General features: G+C 40.2%; 4 protein-coding genes across 9 annotated transcripts in view; 2 read left to right on the top strand and 2 right to left on the bottom strand.

Moving 5' to 3' along the window:
- fndc3a (fibronectin type III domain containing 3A) overlaps nt 1-12,260 on the bottom strand; it is a 30,122-nt gene extending 17,862 nt beyond the window's left edge. Inside the window, exons 1-3 of one of the 3 annotated variants that reach the window (XM_047035878.1) lie at nt 11,888-12,260; nt 9,262-9,412; nt 1,344-1,419 (exon numbers count right to left, since the gene is read on the bottom strand). In XM_047035878.1, coding sequence (XP_046891834.1) covers nt 1,344-1,419; nt 9,262-9,372 — 187 coding nt within the window. In that variant the 5' untranslated portion in view covers nt 9,373-9,412; nt 11,888-12,260. Of the gene's footprint in view, nt 1-1,343; nt 1,420-2,882; nt 3,027-3,457; nt 4,109-9,261; nt 9,413-11,887 lie in introns of those variants that run through there. The other 2 variants (XM_047035880.1, XM_047035879.1) reach the window with 2 other exon arrangements.
- Nucleotides 12,261-12,965: 705 nt separating this feature from the next.
- On the bottom strand, nt 12,966-15,514 carry cysltr2b (cysteinyl leukotriene receptor 2b). The gene is made up of 2 exons (XM_047035887.1): nt 15,175-15,514; nt 12,966-14,696 (listed from the first exon to the last, which is right to left on the bottom strand). Exons 1-2 carry the CDS (start codon nt 15,205-15,207, stop codon nt 13,683-13,685), a joined length of 1,047 nt encoding a protein of 348 aa, XP_046891843.1. The 5' UTR covers nt 15,208-15,514; the 3' UTR covers nt 12,966-13,682.
- Nucleotides 15,515-15,592: 78 nt separating this feature from the next.
- Nucleotides 15,593-23,397, top strand: rcbtb2 (regulator of chromosome condensation (RCC1) and BTB (POZ) domain containing protein 2). 4 transcript variants are annotated; one of them, XM_047035882.1, is made up of 13 exons: nt 15,596-15,833; nt 15,938-16,069; nt 16,643-16,793; nt 16,889-17,055; nt 17,256-17,414; nt 17,709-17,816; nt 18,060-18,202; nt 18,379-18,569; nt 18,875-19,001; nt 19,240-19,379; nt 19,835-19,965; nt 20,105-20,281; nt 23,311-23,397. In XM_047035882.1, the coding sequence occupies exons 2-12, from the start codon at nt 15,944-15,946 to the stop codon at nt 20,243-20,245; spliced, it is 1,584 nt and encodes a 527-aa protein (XP_046891838.1). In that variant the 5' UTR covers nt 15,596-15,833; nt 15,938-15,943; the 3' UTR covers nt 20,246-20,281; nt 23,311-23,397. The 4 variants fall into 4 exon arrangements, 3 of the variants coding, with proteins under 3 accessions (XP_046891838.1, XP_046891839.1, XP_046891837.1); XM_047035883.1 differs by lacking the exon at nt 23,311-23,397 and adding an exon at nt 20,383-21,396; XR_006957189.1 differs by lacking the exon at nt 23,311-23,397 and having other exon boundaries at nt 15,593-15,833; nt 19,240-19,395; nt 20,105-21,396.
- An 825-nt stretch (nt 23,398-24,222) lies between these two features.
- Nucleotides 24,223-25,942, top strand: lpar6a (lysophosphatidic acid receptor 6a). Its single transcript, XM_047035885.1, has one exon. The coding sequence runs from the start codon at nt 24,247-24,249 to the stop codon at nt 25,345-25,347; it is 1,101 nt and encodes a 366-aa protein (XP_046891841.1). The 5' UTR covers nt 24,223-24,246; the 3' UTR covers nt 25,348-25,942.
- Nucleotides 25,943-26,684: the final 742 nt, after the last annotated feature.

Raw genomic sequence — 26,684 nt, 5'->3', positions numbered from 1 at the left:
TGATTAGCTTTCCTGCTGAAGTCTTTTGCCAAAAATATATTTTTAATAAAACTGTTGATTCAAATTAAGCAGCCTGTCATGCAGTCAGGCACAAACACATAGCAATTACACACATGCGAAGGCTAAAAATACATGAATGAATACACAAATAAATCTGGAATCAAATAGAAAAATTGCTATTATAGATGGCATAAACCAATTCCTCCTGGTTTGTTAACTGTAAAACATAGTGCCACAGGGACAATCTAGGGTGAAAGGTTAAGTGTACACACACACACGCAGATGTGCTCACACACACACGCATATAAAATATTATACACACACAATTCTCCCTCGCTTCCTGCACCAATGCGGTGAGTCATCCTTCTCCTCACGTCACTAGGAGACGAGTGCACCCTGTGACAGGCCAGTTAGCAGAAGCCACACACTGGTCAGTGCTTCTTGCTTCTATGTTTTTAAGCTTATAGAGGGACTGTAGCCTGCCCCCCGCCCCCCCATTAGAGACAAATCACTCTGTTAATCATGGGGGGCTTAGCTATGACTGTGGAGTTATGAGTGAGAATGAGTAAGAAATGTCACCTCAGACTTTCAAAAATACTGTTGACAATAGAAATACAAAAACATATAATAATGTATTTTAAATAAGTAAATGTTAGTAATCAAACATTCATTTACCTATTTTTATAAAAATAATACTTTTCTGAAATAATCGTTATTTACAGTCTGTCTAACAAACAACAAGCCATGGCAAAAAGTGAATTTAGTAGCCTGGACATGCATCTAGATAGATGGACCCAACAGATCTATCACTGATACACTTATCAGTTATCACTCTAGGTTACTGTGGTATAATGCTTGGGGTCACCATACTAAGCAAATCCAAATCAATACTTGAGACAGCTGTTTATTTTAATATTTTATATTCACTGTCCCACAACTGGGACAAATATCATAAAGTGTCTTTTCTACAGTCACAAAGTCCATGTCATCAGACACAACAGAACTGGCAAGTTCAAATAACCGTGAGTAATTTCTCACTCAAACACTGCCTATCTGTTGCGCACAAAGCAATTAAAGCAAACAGTGATTTGACATGATTATACCGTTTCAGTCCATGACTTATTCAATAATCAAATGAAACAATCACAGAAACCTGCCAAGTCACATTAATCAGCATTGACACTGACTAAAATTGACTTGATTTGGCTGTTGGGTCTAAAGACGAGCTACATATTAACCAAAATGCCACATAATATTCCAATGTGCACTAAATGGTTAATAAGAAGCACTTTATTACTTTCAAACCTGGACTAGATGAGAAAATTAGGTACTTGGTTTCTTACCTGTGATACACTGAAACTGACCATCCTCTCGTCGAATAGTGAAGGCCTCACCAGCGTTTACCTGCACCAGGATTACCTGTGAAAGCAAGAAGTGACAAATCAACCACACACAGGAGAGACCACTCCAGAAAATCTAGAAAAAACATCTAGAAAGGTCTACTGGCCTGTAATACAACTTTTCTTTTAAAAACAGACTTTATTTTTGTATCTTTTTTCCTCCAATAGAGCATAATATCCAACATCATTCTATAATGAACATTGACTGTATATTTAGTGTGTCTTCCAGACAAGTACTTCAGTAAGGTCTAACACTGGTGAGTCTGAGACTATAAACCCATAACTCAACCCAGACTTGTATGTTTGGCTACAGCAGGTATTGCTGCTTCATGGCATCAATTGTTTCCACGTCTGGGGAGGAACACAAACCTTCAGTTTCACCTCATTTAGAGTTTGATTCACCAGATAAGATCAATCATTTCTCTGGCACATAACCCTCCGAATGTGAAGGGAAAAAATGACAGGTGCTGTCTTTAGTACATTTGAAACATAAGCTAGGCTAACACAGGAACCGTCATCAGTTCTGAGAGAAAAGACGAGAAATTGATTCTGTCTGACGTCTACAAGACGTCACTTCAGCAATGATGCTAACTGAAGAGAGGACATGTGCTTTGTTTGCGGATATTACTTTCAGTCAGCATTGGAGCATTAGCTTGCATCATAACATAGCCAACCACTACCACACACCTGATGTGTTAAGGGATTTCAATTCCCCCCTCCCTTTTTTCTTTTTGAGACTAAGGACCTAAATGAGGTTAGGTCCAACCACCTATGAAGGCGTAGTCAAAAGGGTTAATCAATATTAACAAGACTACAGTTGATCATCAGTGCAATATTTTACCCACATTTTATGTTTTCCTGTGTATGAATATTGGCCATTATTAATCCAGAAATACAAAGATTTGTATGACTATGTTTGTATGACCAAATCCTTACATAAAAATGGGATAAAGATTATTGTGAGGGCATGTGCTGGTATTCATTACATTAAACTCAAAAACCCTGGGGTACCTATAGTCTACATTCAATTTACCCATTTTGCAATCACACACAATTGTACAAACTGTCCAGTAGCTTTAAAGCTACTGCTCAAGAGCAGAATTTGCATTATTCACAAGCATAAGGGGAACATTGGGAAGACAGCAGAGCAACACTATCCATAAAGCCACTTTTACATGACTAAACAGACTACTAAACAGTGGTATGTCAGAGGAAAAAACATTACTGCTGCAACAGTCAACAAACAAAAACCACCCATATGGCACTCCCTCAGATTATACACTCCTTCACAACTAAACCAACCACAATTCTAAAGAGAAAATCATAATTCATGTCATCTTCACATTTCTTACTAAGAGTTGGCTCATTAGAATTGCTAGTCTAAACTGACAATTTACAACGAATCCTCCCGTCCATTTAATCCTATCTAACCTAAAATGGTGTTTGCAGTCAGTCTTTAGTAGCTCCAGGGGAGCGGGTTACCTCACTCTTGTGGAAGCTGCTGTCATAGAACCTACACTCCCACGGCAAAGGGCTCTGGCTCTCTCCCAGCACAGCCATCCGCAGCACCTCCATCTCCGACATGGCTCCCATTCAAAAGCTCTGCCGAGAGACGGAGGATCCCTTTGACTGCCACACACACACACACACACACACACACACACACACACACACACACACACACACACACACACACACACACACACACACACACACACACACACACACACACTAATGCAAACACTCACACATGTTCGCACACACACCCACACAAGCATCAGAGAGAGTGTAGCACTGTGTGAGTGTAAGAGTACGCTAGGAGGGGGTGGCCAAGGGATGTCTAATTGAATCAAAGTCAAGGCGCTCCCAACTGGTGTGTGCACGCATGTGCCTTTGCTGTCCATCACCCTACACTGAAAAATACAATTATTTTTTATTAGCAGATTACATCTTCCTCTAACAACTCAGATCTCAGTCTCAATCGAAAACAAAAACATCTTTTCACAAACCAAAACATCAAAAACAATGCTCTCCTCATACAGCTGACTGCTACTTACTGTTGCCCGCATCGCTCGTTCTCATTCAGGCGTCGCTATTCACACAGACGGAGAAAAGAACGACCCGCAATGCTCCAGGGTCTAAGAGACCCTCCAGCACTTCACCCAGCCTTCATTGGATACCACCTGACCTGCGATGCTAGCACATCGGGCCCAACTGGAGCTGTACTCCCTCCAGTTCCACTGACCCCACGCACAAAGCCCAGGAAGGGACTGCCAGAGAAGGGCTGGGGCAGCCGTGGGTTGAATGGGCGGATGAAGCTAGGTCTCTGAGCTGGCTGTGGGTAGTTTTCACAGGATGCGTGGTGAGAAGCCCATGTTTGCACAGTCCGGCTCAGCCTGGTCTGCTCCACAGTGGTGCTCTCTGCAGCATGCAGCTCCCTCTCTCCCTCTTTGCTGTCTCTCTGCTGGCTCCAGTGCTGCCTCACTGCCGCCAGTCTCCACGGCAACCCCTTCAACAAATACGCCACGGCGATGTCCGCACCGCAGCGTTAGTGAAAGAGGAAGACAGCTTATCGACAGCGGCTGCTCTATGGTGAGGGGGGAGGATGTACCCAGCCCTGGAGGCCAAACACAAGATAGGAGAGATTCAAGCGGAAAACGGCTTCCGTCTCTAGCATCTCCTATTCCATCCTGTGTCTGCATGCATATCAACGTTTTTTTTTTTTTTCATCATCTAGGTCATTTCAATCGCATCCTTTCCGGGTGCTGAAATTGCTGCGTTTTACAAAGACAGCTAGTCAAATCAACAGGGTGTCACAACTTATGAGGGGAGTCCTTTGTTCTGTCTTTTTCATGCCGACAACAATGGTGTGAGGGAACCGAACAACCCACACTGCTTCACAGGCTGACATAAACGACTACGCTATACTCCCTCCCACCTTTTTTTCTCTCTTCTCCTTCCCCATCTCTCTTATTCACAGAGCGACACGCTGTACACCTTCTATTAATACTGTGATCGATGTAAGAGGAGATGAGGTGGTGGGGGAGTTCAATAGATGAGCTCCGATGCTTGCGACAAGCCTCGAGTCTCGCCCATCTGCTTGTCTTAAAGACCACCAACCAGTCCATGTAAGAAAAGACTGCTGTTGCATAGACAAACAGACAATAGGTCAGTATGCTAGGCTTTCTATAACATTTGTCCCAATTCACTTATTTAAAGGAGAGCATTAGTTGCAGAAGTAGTCACTTACAGGTGGTAGGGAAACTATTGAAAGAACCCCACCTCTGTGCCTTTAAGACCACAAACCTTGAAATGAAACACTGTATTATGAATCATCTTACAGGCAGAAATGGGAACTCAATAATATTTGTATTATACTGCAGTTTACTGTCTCTGTCTTTTAGCATTATTTTTATCATACGCAAACCATGAAAGAGTGTTTCCTAACAAAAACAAATGACCTCAGGCAGCCATCAGGTTACAGCCAAAGAACACCCCAGTCAGATCTAATTTCTCTCAAAACGTGTCTCAAAACAAGAGAAAACAGTCAAAGAAATGTCAGCTTCTGGATCACACTACTGTAATACAGTCCAAGCCCCAAGGTGCCACAGCAATCCTGGCCTCCTCCTCCTAGGAGCCATCTAGGCCTGAGAGCACAGCACATTGATAATAAGATGAACAAAATCTTGTTCAAATTTCGCTGTCGCTTACAATTATTTTTATTCCATTAAAAGAAGAATATCTGTGGTGATTAGCACAAGCTGTTACTGAGTATCTAATTCTGTTGTTTACATTATCCTCAACCATCCGCTGTTAACGCTAATGTTTCTCCCTGGTTGGTGACACAGGGTTCAGGTTTCTCACTATTTGTTCCTCTTAATTGTTTACCGTGCGTTGATGTGGAATAGCTGCTGGAAGGGCAGGAAACGGGAGCCTAGTGACGTGGGGAAGTATCTACCAACAGCGGAACCAGTCAGGAAATAACGCAGCCTCCCAAATGAAGATGACATGTGCAAAAAGGTAATTTAGAGTTATTTGATAAACCACCCTCCACGACCTTTAGAATACATCACAGTCAATACTGATGAGAACAAAATAATTTACCAGTTTCCTGTAAACATCTGGCAACACTTACATCACTTCATACATTTACATGGATTGATTGGATGCCAGTATTTAAGAGCTTTAACAATCATATAAATAGATACACAATCATACAGGCACTCACATTGTAGTAAGGCCTGCCAGTGTCTCAGGTTATTTTTTATATGCTTACTATGTTAATTGTCATCCTTCACATCACAATCATCCTTTTCAAGAGAAAAAAAACTAGACTGCTTGCTCTTTCTGTTTTGTAACCTCAAGTCACTACAGCTTCGGGGTTAATGAATATTCAGCCGTATAAACAAGACCGGAACACATATCTTGCCAAGCCATGAAGACAAAAAATAACAGACACTAGATACCAACTGCCCAATGTTACAGGCTTCCAGTATGGGATAGCTCTAACATCACTTCAATGGAATGACTATTGACAATACACGTTGCATAAGGGCTTAAGTCTGCTTGATCTGGACTGATCAGGCTCAGTAACTTAATATGCCTTCCCACTCAAGGAGTTGTTCACACTGGAAACGCAGGTGTTGTGAGTTGGACGAAATAAATGAATGTCATTCAGCATCTGTACGTAAGTGCATAGGTGCACCATAACAGTGTTTTCCATACATTGATTTACTTGTGGCGGCCCGCCACAATAAAACATTTGTTTATTATTATTTTAATTGTTACTGTTTAACATGGCAAAAAATATATATTGTAGCGCTCGCGTTCTTTCTCTGATTACAACGGAACGTGCGAAGGACTCGTCTGTAAATAGCCATGGAAGCAAATCAGTGACAATGTTTTGCATTTTAAAAAGCATTGAATATTTAATATTGAAATGTCAACACCACCAAATGTGTTGCTTTTGAAATCACCTCTTTAAATTTTAAATTTGAATTTATGTCAGTGTAAAAATAAATTCAGATAAAAAAATTCAAGTTTCAGAAATTCATAGAACAAAATTCAGGCAGCTCAAATTCGAATGGTGAAATTCAGATCCAAAAAGAAATTTGACATTGAAATAAATTCATATTTCTAACTGAAAGAGGTGAATTCAAAATTAAAAACAGGTCACCCTTTTTGCTTCCATACTTGGCAAAGTTCTGCAAGCATGACATGAAATCCCTGTTTGGACGTTGACAAAGTAGTTGGAAGCTATGTGTAGCCAGCTATTAGGCTAGCGTCCTTATTTGAGTTGTCTATTTGAATATAAACCAAACAAGTGTGGTGATGTCTAAGATGACACAACCTAGCTGGTACGTTTTTATTTAAATCTCGTTATTTATACAAATATCTATTGTACAGCACTTGGAAGATTAGAGGCTGCAAGAATAAGGATTTCACATTTATACCTGGGGTCAGCAGAATCGTCATGTCGCGCAGCTGTTTGTGTTCATGCCCCGAAAAACTGGGCTACCTCCACTAGATTAAAACTTTTTTCAAAAACAAAGTCCTTTGACAGTGACAATTTTTTTTAACATTTTGTGGGTATTACTCAATGTGAGTTGAGTGCATTATCTTCAAAATATATTTTCCAGGTTCCCTTAAGTTACTGAGGGAGAGTGTTTGACATTATGTACAATAAAGTAAATATAATACTTGGCTGCATGTAATTTGCATCCCCGTACAGTGATAACAAATATACATTTAAATGGAAACATACGCTGTCATAACCTGACAGAGAAATAAATGATTCATATGCTGTATAGAACTTTTATGAATGGGGCAAGTGGACTGGCCTTAACACAAGTGCTCTGCTCAGATACAGACAGGTACAAATAAGCACACCCACGGATGATCCCTTAGCTCCGATGAGGCATCCACTTTGTCCACTTCCTCACTCTGTCTTGACATTCTGGGAAGCGGAGGCCTCACCCTCATCCCCTCCACTCCACTGGCTGACTCAGGGTCTGATTGGAGAGAAACATGCAACCCAATCTCTGTATGGTAACTAGGGAAAGACAGAGGCCCCACCTCCTGCGTCTGAGTATGACACACAAAGCTACCACTGGACGTCAGAGGGACAGAGCTGTTCCTCTAATATAAGCTCCCTGCATTCTCTCTCTAAACAGTACACACCTGTGGCTCTAAGTTCATGTTTAATGTAATGAACGCTAGGCCCATATTTTTTTCAGAAGCATGCCAAGCTGTAACTTCATGTTAAAATACTGTTTTTGCTTTTCATTCTATTTTATGGTTCTATAATTTGTAGACCTCAACTAAATACAAATATAAATAGGCTACATCTGTTTAGGCACAATATTGCTCTGTTAAATCTGCTGATGAATTTATCAGTCAGCCTCTACTCTGAGGCTTTAGTAAGGTATTGATAAACAACAGACTAATCAACCCTAATTGCAGAAATAAGGAATGGTGTATTACTTGGATAGTAATAGTAAATCATACCAGAGTGAGTATTCTCAAGAAAAGAATACTGTCACAGGTTATGATTCATGGACAGTACTGCTCCTCTGGCCTTCTCTCTGACCCAGACTAATTGGTCCAACAGTGCATTCATTTCAAACCACGACTAAGAGGCGGGGAGGACAAGCACAGACTGCAGTGTTCTTTCCCGTTTCTCCTCCTGTTAAAGGTCAGAGACAGAGAGGTCAGCCATTGCTGTGGATTGTCTTTGCTGTCACCACAACTTTGTATCGCACTGTCAGGTCAGGCGCCTTTCCTTCATTCCCCAGCTGTCATTATATTCATACCTCCACAGACACAAGACAATATGTGCCATGAAAAAGTTGCTGCCCACATCTGAATTGTTTTTCACACTGAATTTGGTCGTGGTGTGAAATGTAACTAAACAAGCAATTTTTTGGTGTGAAAATGTCATTGCCGGCACAGTTAACTAAACAGTCTTCATACAATAAGGTATTCACCTTTGCTACATTAGCCAACATAAAAAAGCACCTTCCTTGAGCAACTTTTATTTTAAGGCCCAGCTCGAACTCGCCACAAATATTTTTTTTTGATTTTTGATTGTCTTTGGACCACAAGGATGTGATCTTGGCCGAATGACCATATTGGGATGCGCAACTGGAAAATTAACAATGAAATGGCACACATTACAAAATATCATGAAATATCAGGCATAAATGATGTGCTTTCTGTGACTTCAGCTGTGTCTACTGCTGGACATATCCCAAGCATTTCAATTGACATGTGTTGTCAAACTGTCTCCGGTCATTTTAATTTGTGTCTCTTAAAATCGAAGGACTGTGTAAAAAGAACACCAATTCCTACATTCATAAATATCATAAAACTAAACCTGACCTTTTTCCCCCAACAAAACATTAGTCACAATAGTGTTCTCACAAACACTTACGCAAATCATTTGACGACCATCAAACTGACAGGGAAAACACCCTAGGTTGTCAAGGCCACCTACTCTTGACCTGACACAAAAGCAATATGACAGGAAACATCAACTAATATCCTTTACTCAACATGTCAAAGATGAAACACTACAGTGAGTAAATAAATAGCATGAAAGAACCACTGGATTTTGTCACCTACAAAATCATATACATGCGATTATATGAGTTTTTAAATATCCTAGATTAAATATAACATATTGAAAATATTAACCCTTTTTTTACAAATGTGATCAACACACAAAGTAACGTGCCTTAACCATCGCTGAAACCCAAGGATTATTAAAAAAAAGGCATTGACTTATTCAGACCATATTTTTTTGGGGTTGTGGTTGGTGTGAAAGGAGAATCAGTTTCATACAGGATGACATAATCTGTACCTGCTGGGGGCCTTCTCCGTTGACTATGTTAGGGGGTGGTGGCGATGCCAGAAGTGGGAGCTCGGGGCTGACAAGCTGGCCGGACTCCAGTGGGGGGGTGTGGTCTGCCATGTCTCCCTCATTCACACCACTGAAGAGGTGTTCCAAGCTCCTGTGGTATAAAACAACAATCAGCACAGGATCTCATAACGTCAGAGCAACAGGGCACAATAGACATACAGTGAGAAAAAGAAACACAATTTCAACTTGAGCAGTGCACTATAAAGCAAAGCATAACTTAACCATGATCTCTTCCACTCAAAAGCCGGTTGGTGATGAAGCAAGCAGTATTTTATAGCTGTAAACCTAGGGGAAACACTGATGTTTCATTTAACACATTAAGTTATCAACTAAACCAGACATTTGTCCTACTTTTCAAGTATATGTGTATTTTTTCATACAGCATCAAATTTTTGGGTGAAATTGTAGACTTAGGCCCTCATAAAGCACGCTGCCTCAACACACTTGTATTTGCAGCTCACATTCGCAGACAAGGCCTGTGTCTCCCTCATGTGTCTGGATGGTGGCCTCAACTAAATTGATCCCTTAAGTTATTATTCCCAAATTGATCTCCAAATACAAGGCATTTGACCACAGTGTTGTTATTAGATCATAGGTGTAGGTTGAATTAAATGTTGATGTTGTGGAACTAGCTTAAACCAAGGGCATTTTTGGTTTTTCAGTAAGAAATATTGCTGTATTTGGATGTGGAACTAATATTTTCTCAAAATATATAGTGGTTTATCATCTTATCCACTTTATGTCTGACATTTCAGTCATAATGGTCCCTATGGTTGAATGTTTATTTAATTTTGTGCATGTTATTTAAGGTAAAATGTTTGAAACAATGGGCGGAAGAGGCAAAAGGCCTATGCAGGATAAGACTGTTTTGCCTTAACAGTTAGTATTCAGTTAACAGCAAATCTCCCTTCCTATCCCTTCTAATTTCTACAGTCAGACACATTCTAACAACAAAGGCTATGGCAATTTGCAGAGTCTCCATCACCCAATCCTTTTGAGAAAAAGGGCACGTGTCCTTGAACTTAATTACTATCCAGCGCATGCGCTCCTAAACGAAGTGGTGATCTGGCTTATGTAAGCCACACCCCTACTTAAGCTCAGTAAGTCACTTTACCTTGTGGTCAATGAACTGGAAACCCCAAGCACTGCAGCCATGTGTCAGATCTAACATTGCACAATATTAGCTTATAATTTACTTGTATTTGGCATAGATTGGCTTTAGATGATGTGCAGCATGTGTCAGTCCCTTACAGTTATTAGTCTTTGACTGAGTCACCTGAGTTATGAAGCTCAGGTGCCCACTTCCATTGCTTCTCTATTGAAATAAAAACACAAGACTACTAACACTTGCTACCAGGCAACATCATTGCCCCTATTACCTCACACTTTGAGTATGTCTACAAACTACAGTAGAACACATTAAATCAGTATTTGTATTTATGTACTTTAATTATTTAAATGACACTTGAAATTTGCCATTGACAAATGAAAGACTAAACATCTCTGACTGCATCTTGAAAATCCCCTCAGATCTCAGTCGAGAAACCACTGTACAGAGAACGGGGACATCTGTTTTTCGGTATGGTTATGATTAGGAGAAAAGAAAATTGCAGGGACAAAATTTGAATGGAAGCAAACGTGTGCAAATGTCACTTGTGCATATGGCCTATAATGAAGCTCTGATTCTGTGTTGCTGCAAGGAATATGCCGCAAAGAAGTCGGTGCCTTAAGTAGTGTCTTTCAAATGATTCTATAATAAGTGTAATACGTTGACACATGACACCATCACAGAAATTAAAATGTAATCCAAATCATATTGAAAGACACATACCACCACCTAACCTAGGTTAAAAGCAAGCATCTCAAGACTGCAAATGACCATTGGGTGTTCCGGTGTACGGGGCCTTCTTGCTAATATAGCTAGCTAAGTTAGTTCAAGGCAGCTAGTAGTAAGGCTTCCCTGCTTCAGTTAGCCTAACAAGCTAGTTATCAAACGTAGGTAAGTATGATCATATCAAGTTTTAGGTCTACATTTCAGAAACGTTGAACCTGACACCGTAGCTTACATTGAGCCACTAGTTTACCAACTACTGACGTCACAGTTAGTACTAGTAGCTAGTATGTCGTGGCTACGACGTTGATATTCAAGCCTAGGCTTTAGTACATTAACTGTCTGTATTGCACTTACAACTATTAAAGTAGGCAAAATATGAAATTGTTTAATTGCCTTGCAATGCAATGTTTCACCCCCGATCAAATATTCGTATGATCACTTCCAGAGATAATGACACGCCACACAAGACACCTTGCAAACCTTGCCAGCTGGCTGTCTGCGAGCAACGCAGTCTAACTAGCGTTCATGCAATGAATGTGAATTTGAGAAAACAGAACCAAACAAACAGTAATTAAATATACCTAGCATGAACTAAAACATCAACCTTGCTCGTTAGCTTAGCAGTCGATATACGCCGGAGTATACATAGTTATCTCGAGACGTCCCCATTTAACTAGCTAGCTAGCTAGAAATAGCCGTATAGACTTGCGTAACAATAACATAACAACTCACCAAATTTGCAGTTAGCTTGCTTGGCTGTCTCCAAACGTATCAACGTATTAAATGTTCTTACGCGAGTAAGATAACTATACCTAGATCCCTAACTTACTTCAGCATCAACTGAAATGATTAGCTGTGCAGCGTTCACGTAAGAAAGCTAGCTACTGTAGCCTAGCTTGGTCGGGCTCAAAATGAAACGTCATACGCTTGCTAGCCATCCAAGACGTGGAAATGTGACATGATGTATGAAGCTAGCTAGATGGCTGGGCCACTATGGTACCTGTAGTTTAACACTGAGTTTAGCAAGTGTGTATGAAATATGATATCCTAATCGAAATGTTAGTTTGCAAATTTCCCGCTGTCAAGCCTGTGTGCAGTGTTCACATTTCTATACAAGGTGATTTGGGAAGTTGTAGAAACGCCAGTTTCAGCTACGCGTGCGCTCCCTATCTTACGTAGTGTGTTCCCGTTTTCAATAAAAACGTAGTTATTCATAACTATTCCTGTATTCAAATATTCCTTATTAACCTTAGCGCATCTATTTGTTGACTAGTTACTACGCTAATTTGTGATAGCCTAGTTAAATAAAAAGTTTCACTGGAAGAATAATCTATCGAGTCGAATTGATTTGAACTAATTCTTAACACGTAAAACACTAGTGTTACACTAGGCTAGTATTACACTAGCCTGGCCTTGTAATAAGATAAGAATAGCTACTATTGAGTAACGACTCAATAGTCGGCTCATCCTAGCCTCTATAATGACTAAATGCCAACCCGATATGTTAAGGGGATGGGGGGGGGGGGGGGGGGGGGGGGGGGGGGGGGGGGGGGGGGGGGGGGGGGGGGGGGGGGGGGGGGGGGGGGGGGGGGGGGGGGGGGGGGGGGGGGGGGGGGGGGGGGGGGGGGGTTGTTAACACTATGGTGTAGACCCGAGTAGGTCACTCTTTTTGTGTGGTTTGCACCAAAATAGGCAGACGTTTACATTTTTACAGCCTTTGAGTTTTTTTTTTGTAATTTACTTAATTACTTCACCACTAGATGGTGGTAGTGGGGTATTAAACTGAGAAGAGATAAAGTTGCGCCATAGATGACAGGCAGTGTAGTTTATTCATTTATGGAAAGTTGTTTTCAATTATTAATATTTTTTTATTCAACATGCAAAGAAAGTGTTCAACAATTACATGTCCATTTAGGGTGACACAGTTATTTACCTTAGCTTAAGTATAACATAAATCGTTTTTTTTACAGTAACATTTCAAATAATAATGTGTGCAAGGGATATACAATTTAAAAGTAAATAACCAAAAGAAAACATGAGTCTAACATCAACATAGGAAAGCATAATCATATAATTTATCCAGTTATTCTGTGTTACCTGAAGGCAGTGTTGTTTCAACCACAGAGTCCACAAAAATGCAGCGCACCACATTTCTTCTTCTTTTGTTGATCAAGGACCAACCCTGTCATAAACTGATTTTCATCTAAGATGCATTATTGCATAAAATCCACAGTTCAACTGTGTATTTTAGTAATGTTCAAGGTTTAGAGTTCAAGGTATATTCTAATTGTTTTTGTCTAATCTTTAATTTGTTATTTTGTCAGAGGTCAAATTTGGTCAAACCCAGGTTTCCACAAAAAAGAAATTAAACACAGACACATCACACATCTTTATACAAACCAAATGTAATCTCATTTAGTACAGTAAAAAAGTTAGATAACATGTTATAATGACCTTTTGAAACAAATTCCTCTCAAACTTTGATACATGTGGTGAATTAAAACACACTATTGCATTAAGTATTATGTTATTGTCGCTGAATCCTTCTAGTATACTTTGGTATTTCAATTTCCTTTTCAGAAGTTTGTTTCAGAACAAACTGTCTGAAGTTTTCCCCTGCAAAAAAGTAAATGAGTGGATCAAGGCAGCTATTCCCAGCAGCAAGACAGAGCGTGATGACAGCTGCTTTGCGTACACGTTCCGTGTATTTGCAGGACTCTCCATAACCATTATTAGATATATCTTGTTCAGACTCCAGGAAGAGAGTTCGAACAACATGGTATGGCAAAAAACAGGTCAGAAAAATGCAGAGGACTGTGATTACTAGGGCAATTGACTTTCTAAATCTAGGTCTTTCTGTTCCTTGCATGTGCCTGATTTTAACAAGTTTACAGACCACAAATATATTACAGATGCAGATTACTGCGAAAGGTAAAATGATTCCAAAGAACATGGTAACATAATTAGCAATAATTAATGTGAATAATTTGTGTGCATTATAATCTGGATTCAGCTCCAGACACTTGGTTTTATTAGATGCCAGATCTTTGGTAGTCCCTGCATTAAGCATAGGAATTGACACCAAGGAAATTAACACCCATATCATCAAGCATACTATCCAGGCACTCCGGCTGGTCTTAAGCATCGCAAATGTGTATGGTTTGGTGATAGCTAAAAAGCGAACCACACTTAGTACCATGAGGAAGTAAATGCTGCTGTACATGTTGACATAAAATAAAAAAGACATGATCCTGCAGAGAGTATCTCCAAAGACCCAGTCGGACTCCATCAGATAGTATGCTGCCCTCAATGGCAGGGAGCACACCAACATTAGGTCAGACAGTACGAGATTCAACATAAACAAGTTGACAGGACCAAACTTCCTGTTAGTCTTCCACACAGTCAGAAAAAACCACAGGGAGACGAGGTTAAAGATCAGTCCCAATATAAAGATGACCAAGTAGGTTGCTGGGTAGACATTGTGTTTGAAATTGCTGATAGAGCAATTACTGTTCCTGGACAGATTCATGATGAGTCCCTTCTGAAATATTAAGGGAGAAGATATCTAATATAAGAAACTTTACAAGTTTATGAAACATTTGTAATGCTAAAGATTTTTTTACCAGTAATTGCATTCTGACAGTAGACTAGTTATGCAGAGAACCTTGCAAAACAGTTTCACATTTTTGATCCAAACATTATTTTTAGGGCTTAAAGTAGCAAATGAGGAAAATCAGTTTAGTTAACTACTTTTGGTTTACACACACAAAAAAAGGTTTAGTTTTTCCAAGTTAAATTAAATAATGTAAGCCAATTGGTACAATAATAATAGTTGAATATTAATAATAAAAAAGTACCTGGGCTTTTACATAGTTGCCTAAACTGAACTTCTAAGACTTCCTCGGGTTGAAACAAAGCTATAAGGAGCTCCAATAACAGCCATTTAACATATGGCATATAAGAGCTGTATTGTGCATAAGAAAGTTTTTTTTTTACAACAAGAAATGTGAAAAGCCTACCTTAAATTTACAAATTCCTTCCAATACATGCATTGATTGTTCACCAAAACAAGTGTGTGTGTCCCGTAGACATCTCACATTTAGTGGTGGATGGTGGTGGTTGCAAGGCGAATTCAGTATGGTAGAGTCCCTCCCAGATGTTCTGAGATAAAGTTTACCTTTAAAGGTAATGCTATGCTTGGCAGCAGAATATTAAACTCTAGGTTCATTAAAGTATAGTGAAGTATTACGGTATGTAAACCACCAACTTTTATCCACATTTAGAGTTTGTTAGTTTAATTCCATTCCATTCCACAAGCACATTGGATGTACGTAGATTTAGGAATAATGGGGCGTTGGCTGCTGGTATAGTTTCAGCAGCTCCGAGTTTCAGACGAGCGTCACCCTGGGTTAGCCAAGGAATTATTCATTCGGTAATCATCTCGTACAGTCTGGTATGTCAGCGACCTAGCTGGCCTAGCTAGCGTGTGCTAGAGCCATTGGCGTAGCTAGCTATCCGAATTCTCTGAGAGGATGGCTACTGTAGGACGTTGTCGCCTCCATTCTTAAAAAAATTACTACTTTTTTGATTCTGCTCATTCTGCTCACCTGATTTGACATGTTAAGGAATTGTTCTCAGTCACCCCCGCAACGGCATCGTTCACGATAAACATTTACAGGTAGCAACTACTAGCAGACATGCACTTTAATAAGCTAACTAGCTTATCTTAACAAGTCTATTCATTTAATAGTGCTTTTGTACTTTTGCGTCTTTATTTAACAGGCCGGTATGCTGGACGTGGGGAAGTGGCCAGTGTTTGCACTCCTGCCTCCTGAAGAACTTCGTCTCATTCGCCAGGCTTGTGTTTTTGGTAGTGCTGCAAATGAAGCGCTATATGTAACTGTTAATGATGAGGTAGGATCAAGGGGCAGTGGTCATTATATAATGCACTATTTATGTAAGCAATGGTATAGATCGTAATGTTACCATATCGTGTATAACTTGGGGGATGGGGAGGTTGATAACGTTTCTAATAGTTTCAACCCCGCCCACCGAGTGGTTTCCACAGTTATACAAACGCTGGGATAAGCAGATAGAATGAGGCTATATTTAGGTGTGTAATGCCTGTGCAAGCTTTGTTTTTATCCATGACGAGACTCCGTGCATGTCTAGGGCTTACAATCAATAAGCTTTACGTTTTAATTTGTTTCATGTTTTATGTGTTAAATACATCCTTACTTTTATCTGTAGCCTACATCTTCACTTTACTTTTGTTTAAGATACACAAAGTATCTTAAACATGTATTAAGTTTTAGATACACAAGCCTTGCTTTGAAACATGATAATGCTGTATTGTTCTGTTTCTGTTTTAAACGAGCACAATGCTACAATGCTTCTAAATATGACTGCTTAGGGAGCATTTACCAGAGATGCTAATTAAGTTATTATTGTCACGTCTGTCCGACTAATATTGTCTTCTATTTACAGGTATTTGCTCTGGGCACCAACTGCAGTGGTTGTTTGGGACTTGGAGACCTGCAGAGTACTATTGAACCTCGTAGGATTGACATCCTCTGTGGAAAGAAGATTGTTTCATTAAGCTATGGCACGGGACCACATTTGGTTATCGCCACAGCTGGTAAATCCAGTCAATTTAAGGTTGAAGGATTATTTGCACATTTGACAGTTATCAGTATGTGTACATGAGGTGCTAGTTTGCCTGCTGATCCCTAGATGGAGAGGTTTATGCTTGGGGCCATAATGGCTACAGCCAACTGGGAAATGGGACCACCAACCATGGACTAACCCCAGCTCTGGTCTCCACTAACCTGCTCAGCAAAAGAGTGACTGAGGTCGCCTGTGGCTCCCACCATACCATTGCTCTCACCACTGAGGGAGAGGTAGGCTGGTTGTTTGACACAATATTTCCAAATACCATGTCATTATTTAACCGTGTATCTGGTGATGAGAAGCAGATAAGCACAAAGAAGGAGCATTGAGGATCTTCTCCACAGCAACAGATAGCTGCATCAAAGAAAAAAACCATCAGGCCACAAATTTAGTTTTATGTTGTTTTAGTCAGTGTTTCTGTAAAACCCAGGTGTTTGCATGGGGGTACAACAACTCGGGCCAAGTTGGCTCGGGCTCCACAGCTAACCAGCCTACTCCAAGACGGGTCAGCAGCTGTCTGCAGAACAAAGTGGTTGTCAACATAGCCTGTGGCCAACTCTGCTCCATGGCTGTGCTGGACAATGGGGAGGTATGCTTTTTCAGTGCATTTGGAAAGAATTTAGACCCCTACCTTTACCACGTTTAATGTTACAGCCTTTACATTTTTTTATTACATTTAGGCACTAAAAAAAAGTTTTCACAAAATTGTGTAGTCTTTTAATGTCATTATTTCTTGAAGCATTTTTGCTTTACGGTTGTTTATTTTTATTGTCCCTAATACTTTAGTGGAGTACTCAATAATAAAGTGTCTAAAGCTGTCCTTATGATATGTCTTGCTGGTTTCATGCAGAAAATGACAGCCACTTCTTTGTACTGCTTGTAGACCTACGGTTGGGGATATAATTGTAACGGGCAGCTTGGCCTGGGCAACAACGGGAACCAGCAGACTCCCTGCAGGATTGCTGCCATTCAGGGTGTTAACATTGTGCAGGTAATGTGTTTGTGTGTGTTTGTAAGTGTAGGTGTGTGTGTGAGTGTGAGAGAGAGAGAGTGTGTGTGTGAGAGAGAGAGAGAGTGTGTGTGAGAGAGAGAGTGTGTGAGAGAGAGAGAGAGAGAGAGAGAGAGAGAGAGAGAGAGTGTGTGAGAGAGAGAGAGAGAGAGAGAGAGAGAGAGGGAGAGAGGGAGGGAGGGAGATAAATGCGATCAAAAGTTCTGTCCCTCACAAAATCTACAGGTTTCCTGTGGATATGCACATACATTGGCCCTTACAGATGAGGGACTTGTTTACGCCTGGGGGGCAAACTCTTATGGGCAGCTGGGAACAGGCAACAAGAGTAACCAATCCCTGCCTACACTCATTAACATGGACAAGGAGAGGTGAGTCCTGGACAGGACAGGCCAAAATGCTGGGCCTTTTGAAAGTATTTGTGGAGTGTGTTTATTCCGTGTTTAATTGGTCAGTGTCACAAAGTTGCACCTCTTTACATTCATCTTTTTCTGTTTTCATGTTTCTCACTTTGATGCTGTGTTCCTCTTTATTTTGTTTCTGCTAGGATGGTAGAAGTAGCAGCCTGTCACACAAGCCACACGTCTGCAGCTAAGACCCAGAGTGGTCAGGTCTTTATGTGGGGTCAGTGTCGGGGACAAGCTGTAGCCTGTCCCCACCTTACCCACTTTGGCACAACAGATGATGTGTTTGCCTGCTTTGCTACGCCAGCTGTCACGTGGCACCTCCTTACTGTAGGTAAGAGGGAAAGGAGGATGTGTAGCAGGATAATTATTGAGACTGCCAAAAGCTACCTAGGGAAGTTTTAGGGAATTTCAAGAGAACTTTGCAACGAAAACATTCGTAACACTTGTCCAAACATGTCTGTGTGATACATTCTGTGTACTTAAGGAAGTATCTGCATAAGGAAGTATCTTCTATATATTTTTTTTTTAATGCTTTATGTTATTAAAATGAAAAAGGATACGTGCACAGCTGTCACAACAATAAAACAAAAAGTTTGGCTTGTGTTGTGAGTTTTGACAACTTCCTCTGCTTTTCAGATGGTGATGACTATCTAACGGTTGCACAATCCTTGAAAAGGGAGTTTGACAGCCCAGATATCTCCGACTTAAAATTCTTGGTTGATGGAAAATGCATCCATGTTCACAAAGCCCTCCTAAAAATCAGGTACCCCCGACCTCTGAATCATGGTGGCCTGAGAAACCACTTGTATACTTTAATTGAATTATTGCTGTGGGACTTGGAAACAAAGAGTCAGTCTTAAAATAATATAGTTATCAATTTCAACTTTCTGGTTTCCTTGTTGGCATCTTGAGGAAAAGTTGTTTCCCCATTTAGCTATTTATATACATAGTCATACATGCAAGATTCACATTCTACCATCATTTATTTTTTATTATTTCAGATGTGAGCATTTCCGTGCCCTGCTGAATGAGACAGATGAGGAGTCCATCGAGATCCACCAGTTCTCCTACTTGGTGTACCGCGCCTTCCTAGAGTATCTTTACACTGACACTATCAACCTGCCACCAGAGGATGCCATAGGTCAGCCCGACAAGGGGTGTGGCTCAGTCAGATGAATAATTGACCAGTTCTTGGGTCTCATTTATAAACAAGATGACATTCATGGAAATAGTGCGATTATCACCATTAATATGCCTGCAAATGAGGCCAGAATTGGCTCGCTTTGGCTGTAAAATATAACCATGTTTGGGTATTACAAGGTGGAATCACAAAGCGTGTCCACGTATGCACAATTTTAGTATTAGGACGGCTTCATAATTGAAAGTGTCTTTATACTGTACAGTATGTTTATGCATTGTAACATAATGCAAAATTTTGGCATGTAGCATGAAATTTAATCCTGGTTTTATAAATGAGGGCACGATATCTCATTATTTATGATCATTGCACCTTTTGCTCTTTCTTGTAAGTTGCTTTGGATAAAAGCGTCTTCTAAATGTAAATGTACTAACCACTACTATTGGTCATGTGTTCAGGGTTGCTGGACCTAGCCACATACTACCGTGAAACCAGGCTAAAAAGACTCTGTCAGGAGACAATAAAGAGAGGGATCTCAGAGGAAAATGCTATAACCCTGTTCTCTGCTGCTGTAAAGTATGAGGCCCGGGTAAGCGCACCCACCCACACACACACACACACACACTTGCATGCACACTACTGTTTCGAACCAGCTTTTCTTTTTATGTCAATGCTCTATCTGTATCTATACTCCTCATCACTGATCTTCCAGTCTTCTACATTTTTAGGAGCTGGAGGAGTTTTGCTTCAAGTTCTGCGTCAACCACCTGACTGCTGTTACACAGACCGAGGCCTTTGCTGACATGGACCATGACCTTTTAAAGAACTTCATCAGCAAAGCCAGCCGCTACGGGGCCTTCAAAAATTGACTGCATTGGAATGGGCTTTAAGATAAGAGATGGAAGGTGAGTGGTCAGAACTTCATTGAGAAACATAAAAGCTAACCTGGTCAAATTCTGTTCTTTTGCTGTTAACATACCCTTACCTACCAATCTGAATGACCTAGCGATATAGTGACACCTCAAGCGAAAAACGGAGACCAAACAGGGAAACTACTGAGACTATGGCAAAATAGACACAACAGCAACCCCCACCTATCTGCCAGTATTGTCCTGTTGAACACCTGTGTGTGCGTGTGCGCGAGGATACATTTGTATATGAGAGGTCCCAATTGGAACTCTGCAGTGCAAAGGTGTTTCAAATGGAGGTCTCATGTTCAATTCAAATTGGAAAAAAAATGTTAATCCCAGATTCCATATCAGGGAGAGGAGTGTTCCATATTTGCCTAGATATCAGCAATGATGAAAAGGACAAACATTTAACTTTTTGACCAATCAGAAGTATAAGGGAGTTTCTCCAGGCATGGCATGAGTTGCCCCTTCTCATTGTCCTTAAAGCCTTTCCTAAAATACGTTTTGTTTTACTGGTAGATAACTTCGTAATTCACAATAAATTAAAAGTATTCAAATTTCTACTTGAAACATAAACATTTTGGTTAGAACTTTTTTACTGACTGTTTTACATGACCCATATTAATTGTTATTTTAGTTATTTACAGTGGTCAAATGTTACTGAGTGTTATAGAATACCTTTATGCTTTTGTTATCCAACATTGGTTTTACTGTCATCATATTGAGTAGCATTTACCTGTGTAGATGTGTAACTGTGTGTGCAGCTGGAAGCTTATCTCTTGCTTTTAAAGGAAAGATGACAGATTATCCCATTTGCTGTAATTAATTTCCTGTTGCTGTCACCACATAGTAGAACAATAGTTTCATAATGCTGCAGGTGGTGTTACTTGCAGATGTAGCATGTTTACAGATGTCATCATTTAACGTTTGTCATTTCAAGAATATGCCTCTTGTGTGTACATTTTCCCAAACCTCGCATCAATGAGAGCACTACTAATAGACCAGTGCAATAGCCAACTTCAAATGGAGACTTCTGTGTTGAGCAACCAATAATTTATTACATTTTCTATAAAAATGCTTGTAATCCATTAAAGATGATGATACAGAAAGGTTTAACATTGACATGCCAACTATTGTATGTTTTGATAAATGCTGATGATTTGTATTTGTTTTATAGTTATCCTTTGGTTTTAAGTTAGTAGATGCATTAACATGGAAGTAGGTAATTTAGCCTAAATAGCATGGCAACTGTATTTAAGAAACATCCTATCAACACAAGTCAGCAAACATTAATATTTTTTTCATACGTTTCAGATGGTCAGTTGGCTTTAAATAACGGGACTGTTGTCCCCTGATTCCAGAAGTTAGCCTTTTTTTTTACACTTATGATCTGCTATAATTTGTAAAGTAGGCCTACAAAATCATTGGAATCCCTTGTTAAAGTTGGTCAAGTTAGCTGGTTAAGAAGATAAAGGACTAAATGAAGACTGTATTTTCTGTTGTTTCCTTTTTAATTTAATGCATAGTTCATTTGGGTAGGGAAATTAGAATGTTATAAGGAGCAAAGACACTGTGTCATCAAAGTTTCTGTTAAATTGCAAAATAGTTCTCCCTGGCATCAATGCGGACGTTGCCCAACCACTTGCGGCTATTTCTGTCAAGCGAAATGGCTCTAATCTTTAAAGTGTACAGTAATTCATTTTCATTCATGTGTATTACAAGTCGCATTCAAAGTGCTACCTTTTTGCTAAAATGTCAGAAAATAGTAGGGGGAAAAAAAGATCAAAATAGTAGGCTGAATGCAACATGAAAGATAACAGAATATAACATGTCTTATGAATGGAGAAGCTCAGTCATGGGCCATGTCAATTCGAGAAGATGGATAGCCAGTAATAAGGCTTCAATATTTTTTGTTATTGATTTCCAAGGTTCCTGAAAGCAAATTGTAGAATAGGCCTTTAAGTTCCACACATTCTGAATGCACTGTACAAATTCACTCGATGACCCTTTACACTTGGATTCAGCCTGTAATATGAATGGAATCAGACCTGAAGATTAGGATCAAACAACTCAGCAGGACATGGCATGGAGCCTGGATGAACCCAACATTCCAAATGGTATAACGGCTAAAAACATTGGATTCTCCAGAATAGGCAGCTCGTGAACCTGAACCCATCATGAGCACAAGTTTGTTTACGGGAAGGGACTGGGGATAAGGGAAGAAATGAAAAACACTTTGAAGAATGCAAGCATGCAGAGCTTACAACACAAAGTTCTTCTCTGCTATCTGGCTAGCTCATTCATAACAAAAATCCTGATGTGTTACAGACTGTCAACCAAAAGGTTCCCAATAAAGAGGCCTCTTAAACTTGTAGTTTACATTTATGTGTTTCAGTTTAGTGCTGAAACACCAGCCTGTGACTGAAAAATCACCAACCAGAGAAAGCTTATTTGTTTATTTTAAAATGCCCTTCATGCAATCCCACAGACATGTAAAAGTCCAGATTCCCATTGATGAAAAAAGTTTGGGAGAGAAAACCAGACCTCTGACAATAAATGACAACACAACACCAGGCTTAGGTCTCAATCATGTCTCTCCGCTCTGAAGGCCGGAGGACCATCTTTTATAGGGCACAAGAATGTAAACATAGATAGTGACAGTCAGATAGTAAAAAGAGATTCACAGCTCCCAAACTCCCATGACCACTCTCAGACTAGAGAGTTCATAGTTGGCGCTCTCCTTGTAGTGATGATAAGGGACGTTTACCCAGTACTTTCTCCTGACCACGAACATCTATTAACCCTGACACATAAATACTATCTACTCGTATGAATAGAAAGCTCATCTGAGAACATACTAACTAGTATCCAATGACTAGTTCTATTGATTAGTGAATAATGTAAGCACATAGGAAATCCCAATTTCTTCCACAGCATTCACACAAAGACAAAAAGAAAAAAATGAAATCCAGAAGGATTTCCTGTCACACATATTCCAACAATTTGTCTGTGTTTTTTTTTAGATTCTACAGCTGATAATCTGACCAACCACCCAGTCCCATTGTCTCACTGAAAGCAGACAAAGAGAAAGCGAGAGTTTCAGAGAGACGGTGGAAGGAGTTGCTTCAACTTCTCTCTACTCCTTCTAGACCGGACACTGGCTATGGTTCTGACAGGAAAAACGTATCCCATACCTCAGACTCTTACCCTCTTTAAATGTGTGAGCTATACAATGCCCTTGAGGCAGTTGCAGGAAGAAACAGACGAGAAAGAAAAAAGGGGGGAGGGGCAGGAAACCCAAAGGAGAAACAGAGAACACTCACATTGTCATACACTGAGAGCTGAAGCAGAACACTGAAGTCCCCAACTCTGTTGCTACATACTCTGCTACTAAGATCTACAAAAAGGCCTGGACCACTTCCAAACAAAGTCAAAGAACAGGAGGACTGGCTTAAACCTTTACAAGAGGAGAAAGGAATAAAGCGAACAAGACCATTTGAACATCAACGCAATTTCTCTCTGGACTTTGGAGTTGGCTGGCTGTCTTCAGTTACTGAATGGAAAATGGATCAATTTGTTTGTGACTACTATCTATCTGAGTAAGTACAGCTTCCAATCCAACTTGTGGCGTTGCCAGGCCGGAAGGCAGGAACAGACAGAGGGAGGGGAAGAGGAAGCTGCTGCTTGAGTCACAACACAAGTTAACCCCCAAAACAACATCCAATATCAAGAATGGAGAAGGACAATAGTTGATCATGTGCCATCCTAACTAGTACTACTACAACTTTTGATCAAAAGGTTTGTTTGAAATATATAGACTGTAAGACAGTACTTTCAGACAAGGCATTCTATAATTTGACTGTTTCAATGATCCTTCATGGTAGATTCAGGCTTCAAGGAAATCCTTTCATTGTATAGTTGATACATTCAATCCTTAGTGCTCTCTTATATCCCCCAAAATGCTCAATTCAACGATCCTGACAGACACGTATACACTACTCAGTGCAGAAAACATTACATCCATCCTCTATTCAGACAGTCCAACCTGCACAAAAAACGATGGATTCAAATATCCGCTGTACAGCACAGTTTTCAGCATAGTGTTTGTTATGGGACTAATCACCAATTTAGCAGCCATGTATATCTTCACATGCTCTCTGAAGTTGAGAAATGAAACCACCACGTACATGATCAACTTGGTGGTGTCAGACTTGTTGTTTGTCTTTACACTTCCTCTGAGGGTCTTCTACTTCATCAACCTGGACTGGCCATTTGGCAGAGTGCTCTGTGTTCTCTCTGTTTCAGTGTTCTACACGAACATGTATGGCAGCATTCTTTTCCTCACCTGCATCAATGTAGACCGCTTCCTGGCTATTGTGCACCCCTTGCGCTCACGAGCTGTGAGAACTAAACGCAATGCTAAGATAGTGTGTGTTGCGATGTGGTTGCTGGTTCTGTCTGGCAGTATCCCCGCTGGGTTTATGCTCGAAACAACTTCACCCGACCAGACAACCCGGTACTGCTTTGAGAACTTCTCCTCCACCCAGTGGAAATCCCATCTGTCCAAAATTGTGATCTTCATTGAGACAGTTGGCTTCATCATCCCCCTGCTGCTCAACGTGTTATGTTCTGGCAGGATTCTCCAGACCCTAAGGCGACCACAGGCCATCAGCCGGGGGAGAAAGCTAAATAAAACCAAGATCCTACGTATGCTCGTTGTCCATCTATGCATCTTCTGCTTCTGCTTCATCCCCTACAATGTCAATCTGATATTCTATGCTCTTGTCCGCACCAAAACCCTGAAGGGCTGTTTTGTGGAGTCTGTGGTCAGAACAATCTACCCCATAGCCCTTTGTATTGCTGTGTCCAACTGCTGCTTTGATCCCATTGTCTACTATTTTACTTCAGAAACTATTCAGAACTCCATCAAACGAAAGTCTAAGGTCAGCCAAACCTATGATGTCAAATTCGAGGGCCTGCAGTCGGAACCCAGCTCTAACCTCCGATGTGGCCTGAAGAATCTCAAATCTGCTATTTTCCATGATGAGTCTTCAGTGTGATTAGTCAGTATACTCGGAAAACAAGGTATATAACTCTGGGGTTATGGATATGTCATCGATGACTGAAAATGTGAAAATTTATGGTGAGGGTGCTAAAGAATCAGCTACTGGAGTGATAGTTTCAGTCTCCATCTCAGGGGGGAAAACATGGGCATTAGACCCATCACAGTGTATGCCACTCATTGTTGGACTCCTGTGGACATAATGTGATATTTTTCTAACATCACCATGTGGAATATAACTTCTGAATGTAGAATGTAACTTTTGCAGAAAGGTCACCCATAAAAATAAACTGGAATGCAGTTTGGAAATCCTGTTTCATAGCAATTTCAACAAGTACCCATGTGTTTTTGGGAAGTTGTGTGAACACATGATGTGTATGATGTAGCCCAGTACTATAAAGTGATAGTTATTATTGAATTATATTGAAGAATAGCTTAGCTTTTCCATTGCATCTGTTATGGTGACGATCTTCAACTAAATATGAGACTTCAAATCATGTTTCTGATTATGCCTTGAGGGCATATATTATGCCTCATGTATTTTGTACATTTCAATGCACTGACACAATATATTAAATGTTGCTGTATGCCACATCTTAACTTCATAAATAAAAGTAATGTACTTCTACAGCAACAGCTTCACACAGTATTACAGTAACTGCAATGAGTATTGCTAATGCCTGGATAGAAAGATTGGAGCAATCCTCAATAAAAAAGAAAAGGATAAATTGTTTTGCTACTAATGTCTGCAACTGCGGTGACCAGAGGCAACGCGTGTTCTGTTCCGCAGGAAAACCGTAGCTTCCTGTCTGTGCAGAAGGCAGGGTCAGAAGCACAAGACTGATGAAAAATTCTGTTCTAGGCACAACTTGATGAAGGGCAGGGAATTTCACAGTCATTAAGTAATACATTTAATGAATGCCTAATAAAAAAAAGACAACACGACACACTTGTCATTCCAGTATTGAGCTCATAATTGTGATGTGGTGAAACACACCCCAGTCAAAGCCACAATGGAGCTCTTGTTTCAGCACTTAACCATGCACATGCACAGGCAAGCAACACACCACAGCCACAACAAATGCCACACAAATATTATACCTATATGGCGGCTTGCTGGTATCTTTAATAGTGATCAAAATAGTGATTGTCCTTTTTGTATTACTGTAAACTCAAGCAAACTTGAAGGGGAAGGAACACAGTGAAAACATCAGTAATAAAGTCAGACTGTTTGCTGGATGAAGATTCAGTTCCAGACCAAGTGAGTTTCTTATACAGCAATCAGGTGTGCATAGCTCAAGGTTAGCTGCTAATCGGATGATCAAGATTAATTTC

This window comes from Hypomesus transpacificus, chromosome 15 (assembly GCF_021917145.1).
Source record: "Hypomesus transpacificus isolate Combined female chromosome 15, fHypTra1, whole genome shotgun sequence".
Taxonomy (NCBI): Eukaryota; Metazoa; Chordata; class Actinopteri; order Osmeriformes; family Osmeridae; genus Hypomesus; species Hypomesus transpacificus.
The sequence above is the reverse complement of the archived record's forward strand: the minus strand, read 5'-3'. Positions and strand labels throughout refer to the sequence as shown.

Excerpts from the sequence above, each read along its gene's own strand:
- lpar6a (XM_047035885.1), top strand. The coding sequence starts at position 24,247 with ATGCTCAATTCAACGATCCTGACAGACACGTATACACTACTCAGTGCA.
- rcbtb2 (XM_047035882.1), top strand. The coding sequence starts at position 15,944 with ATGCTGGACGTGGGGAAGTGGCCAGTGTTTGCACTCCTGCCTCCTGAA. Across the intron at positions 17,056-17,255 it reads CTCTCACCACTGAGGGAGAG|GTGTTTGCATGGGGGTACAA; the intron begins GTAGGCTGGTTG and ends TGTAAAACCCAG. Across the intron at positions 19,380-19,834 it reads GCCACCAGAGGATGCCATAG|GGTTGCTGGACCTAGCCACA; the intron begins GTCAGCCCGACA and ends TCATGTGTTCAG.
- cysltr2b (XM_047035887.1), bottom strand. The coding sequence starts at position 15,207 with ATGCATGTATTGGAAGGAATTTGTAAATTTAAG. Across the intron at positions 14,697-15,174 it reads AAGGAATTTGTAAATTTAAG|AAGGGACTCATCATGAATCT; the intron begins GTAGGCTTTTCA and ends TTAATATTTCAG.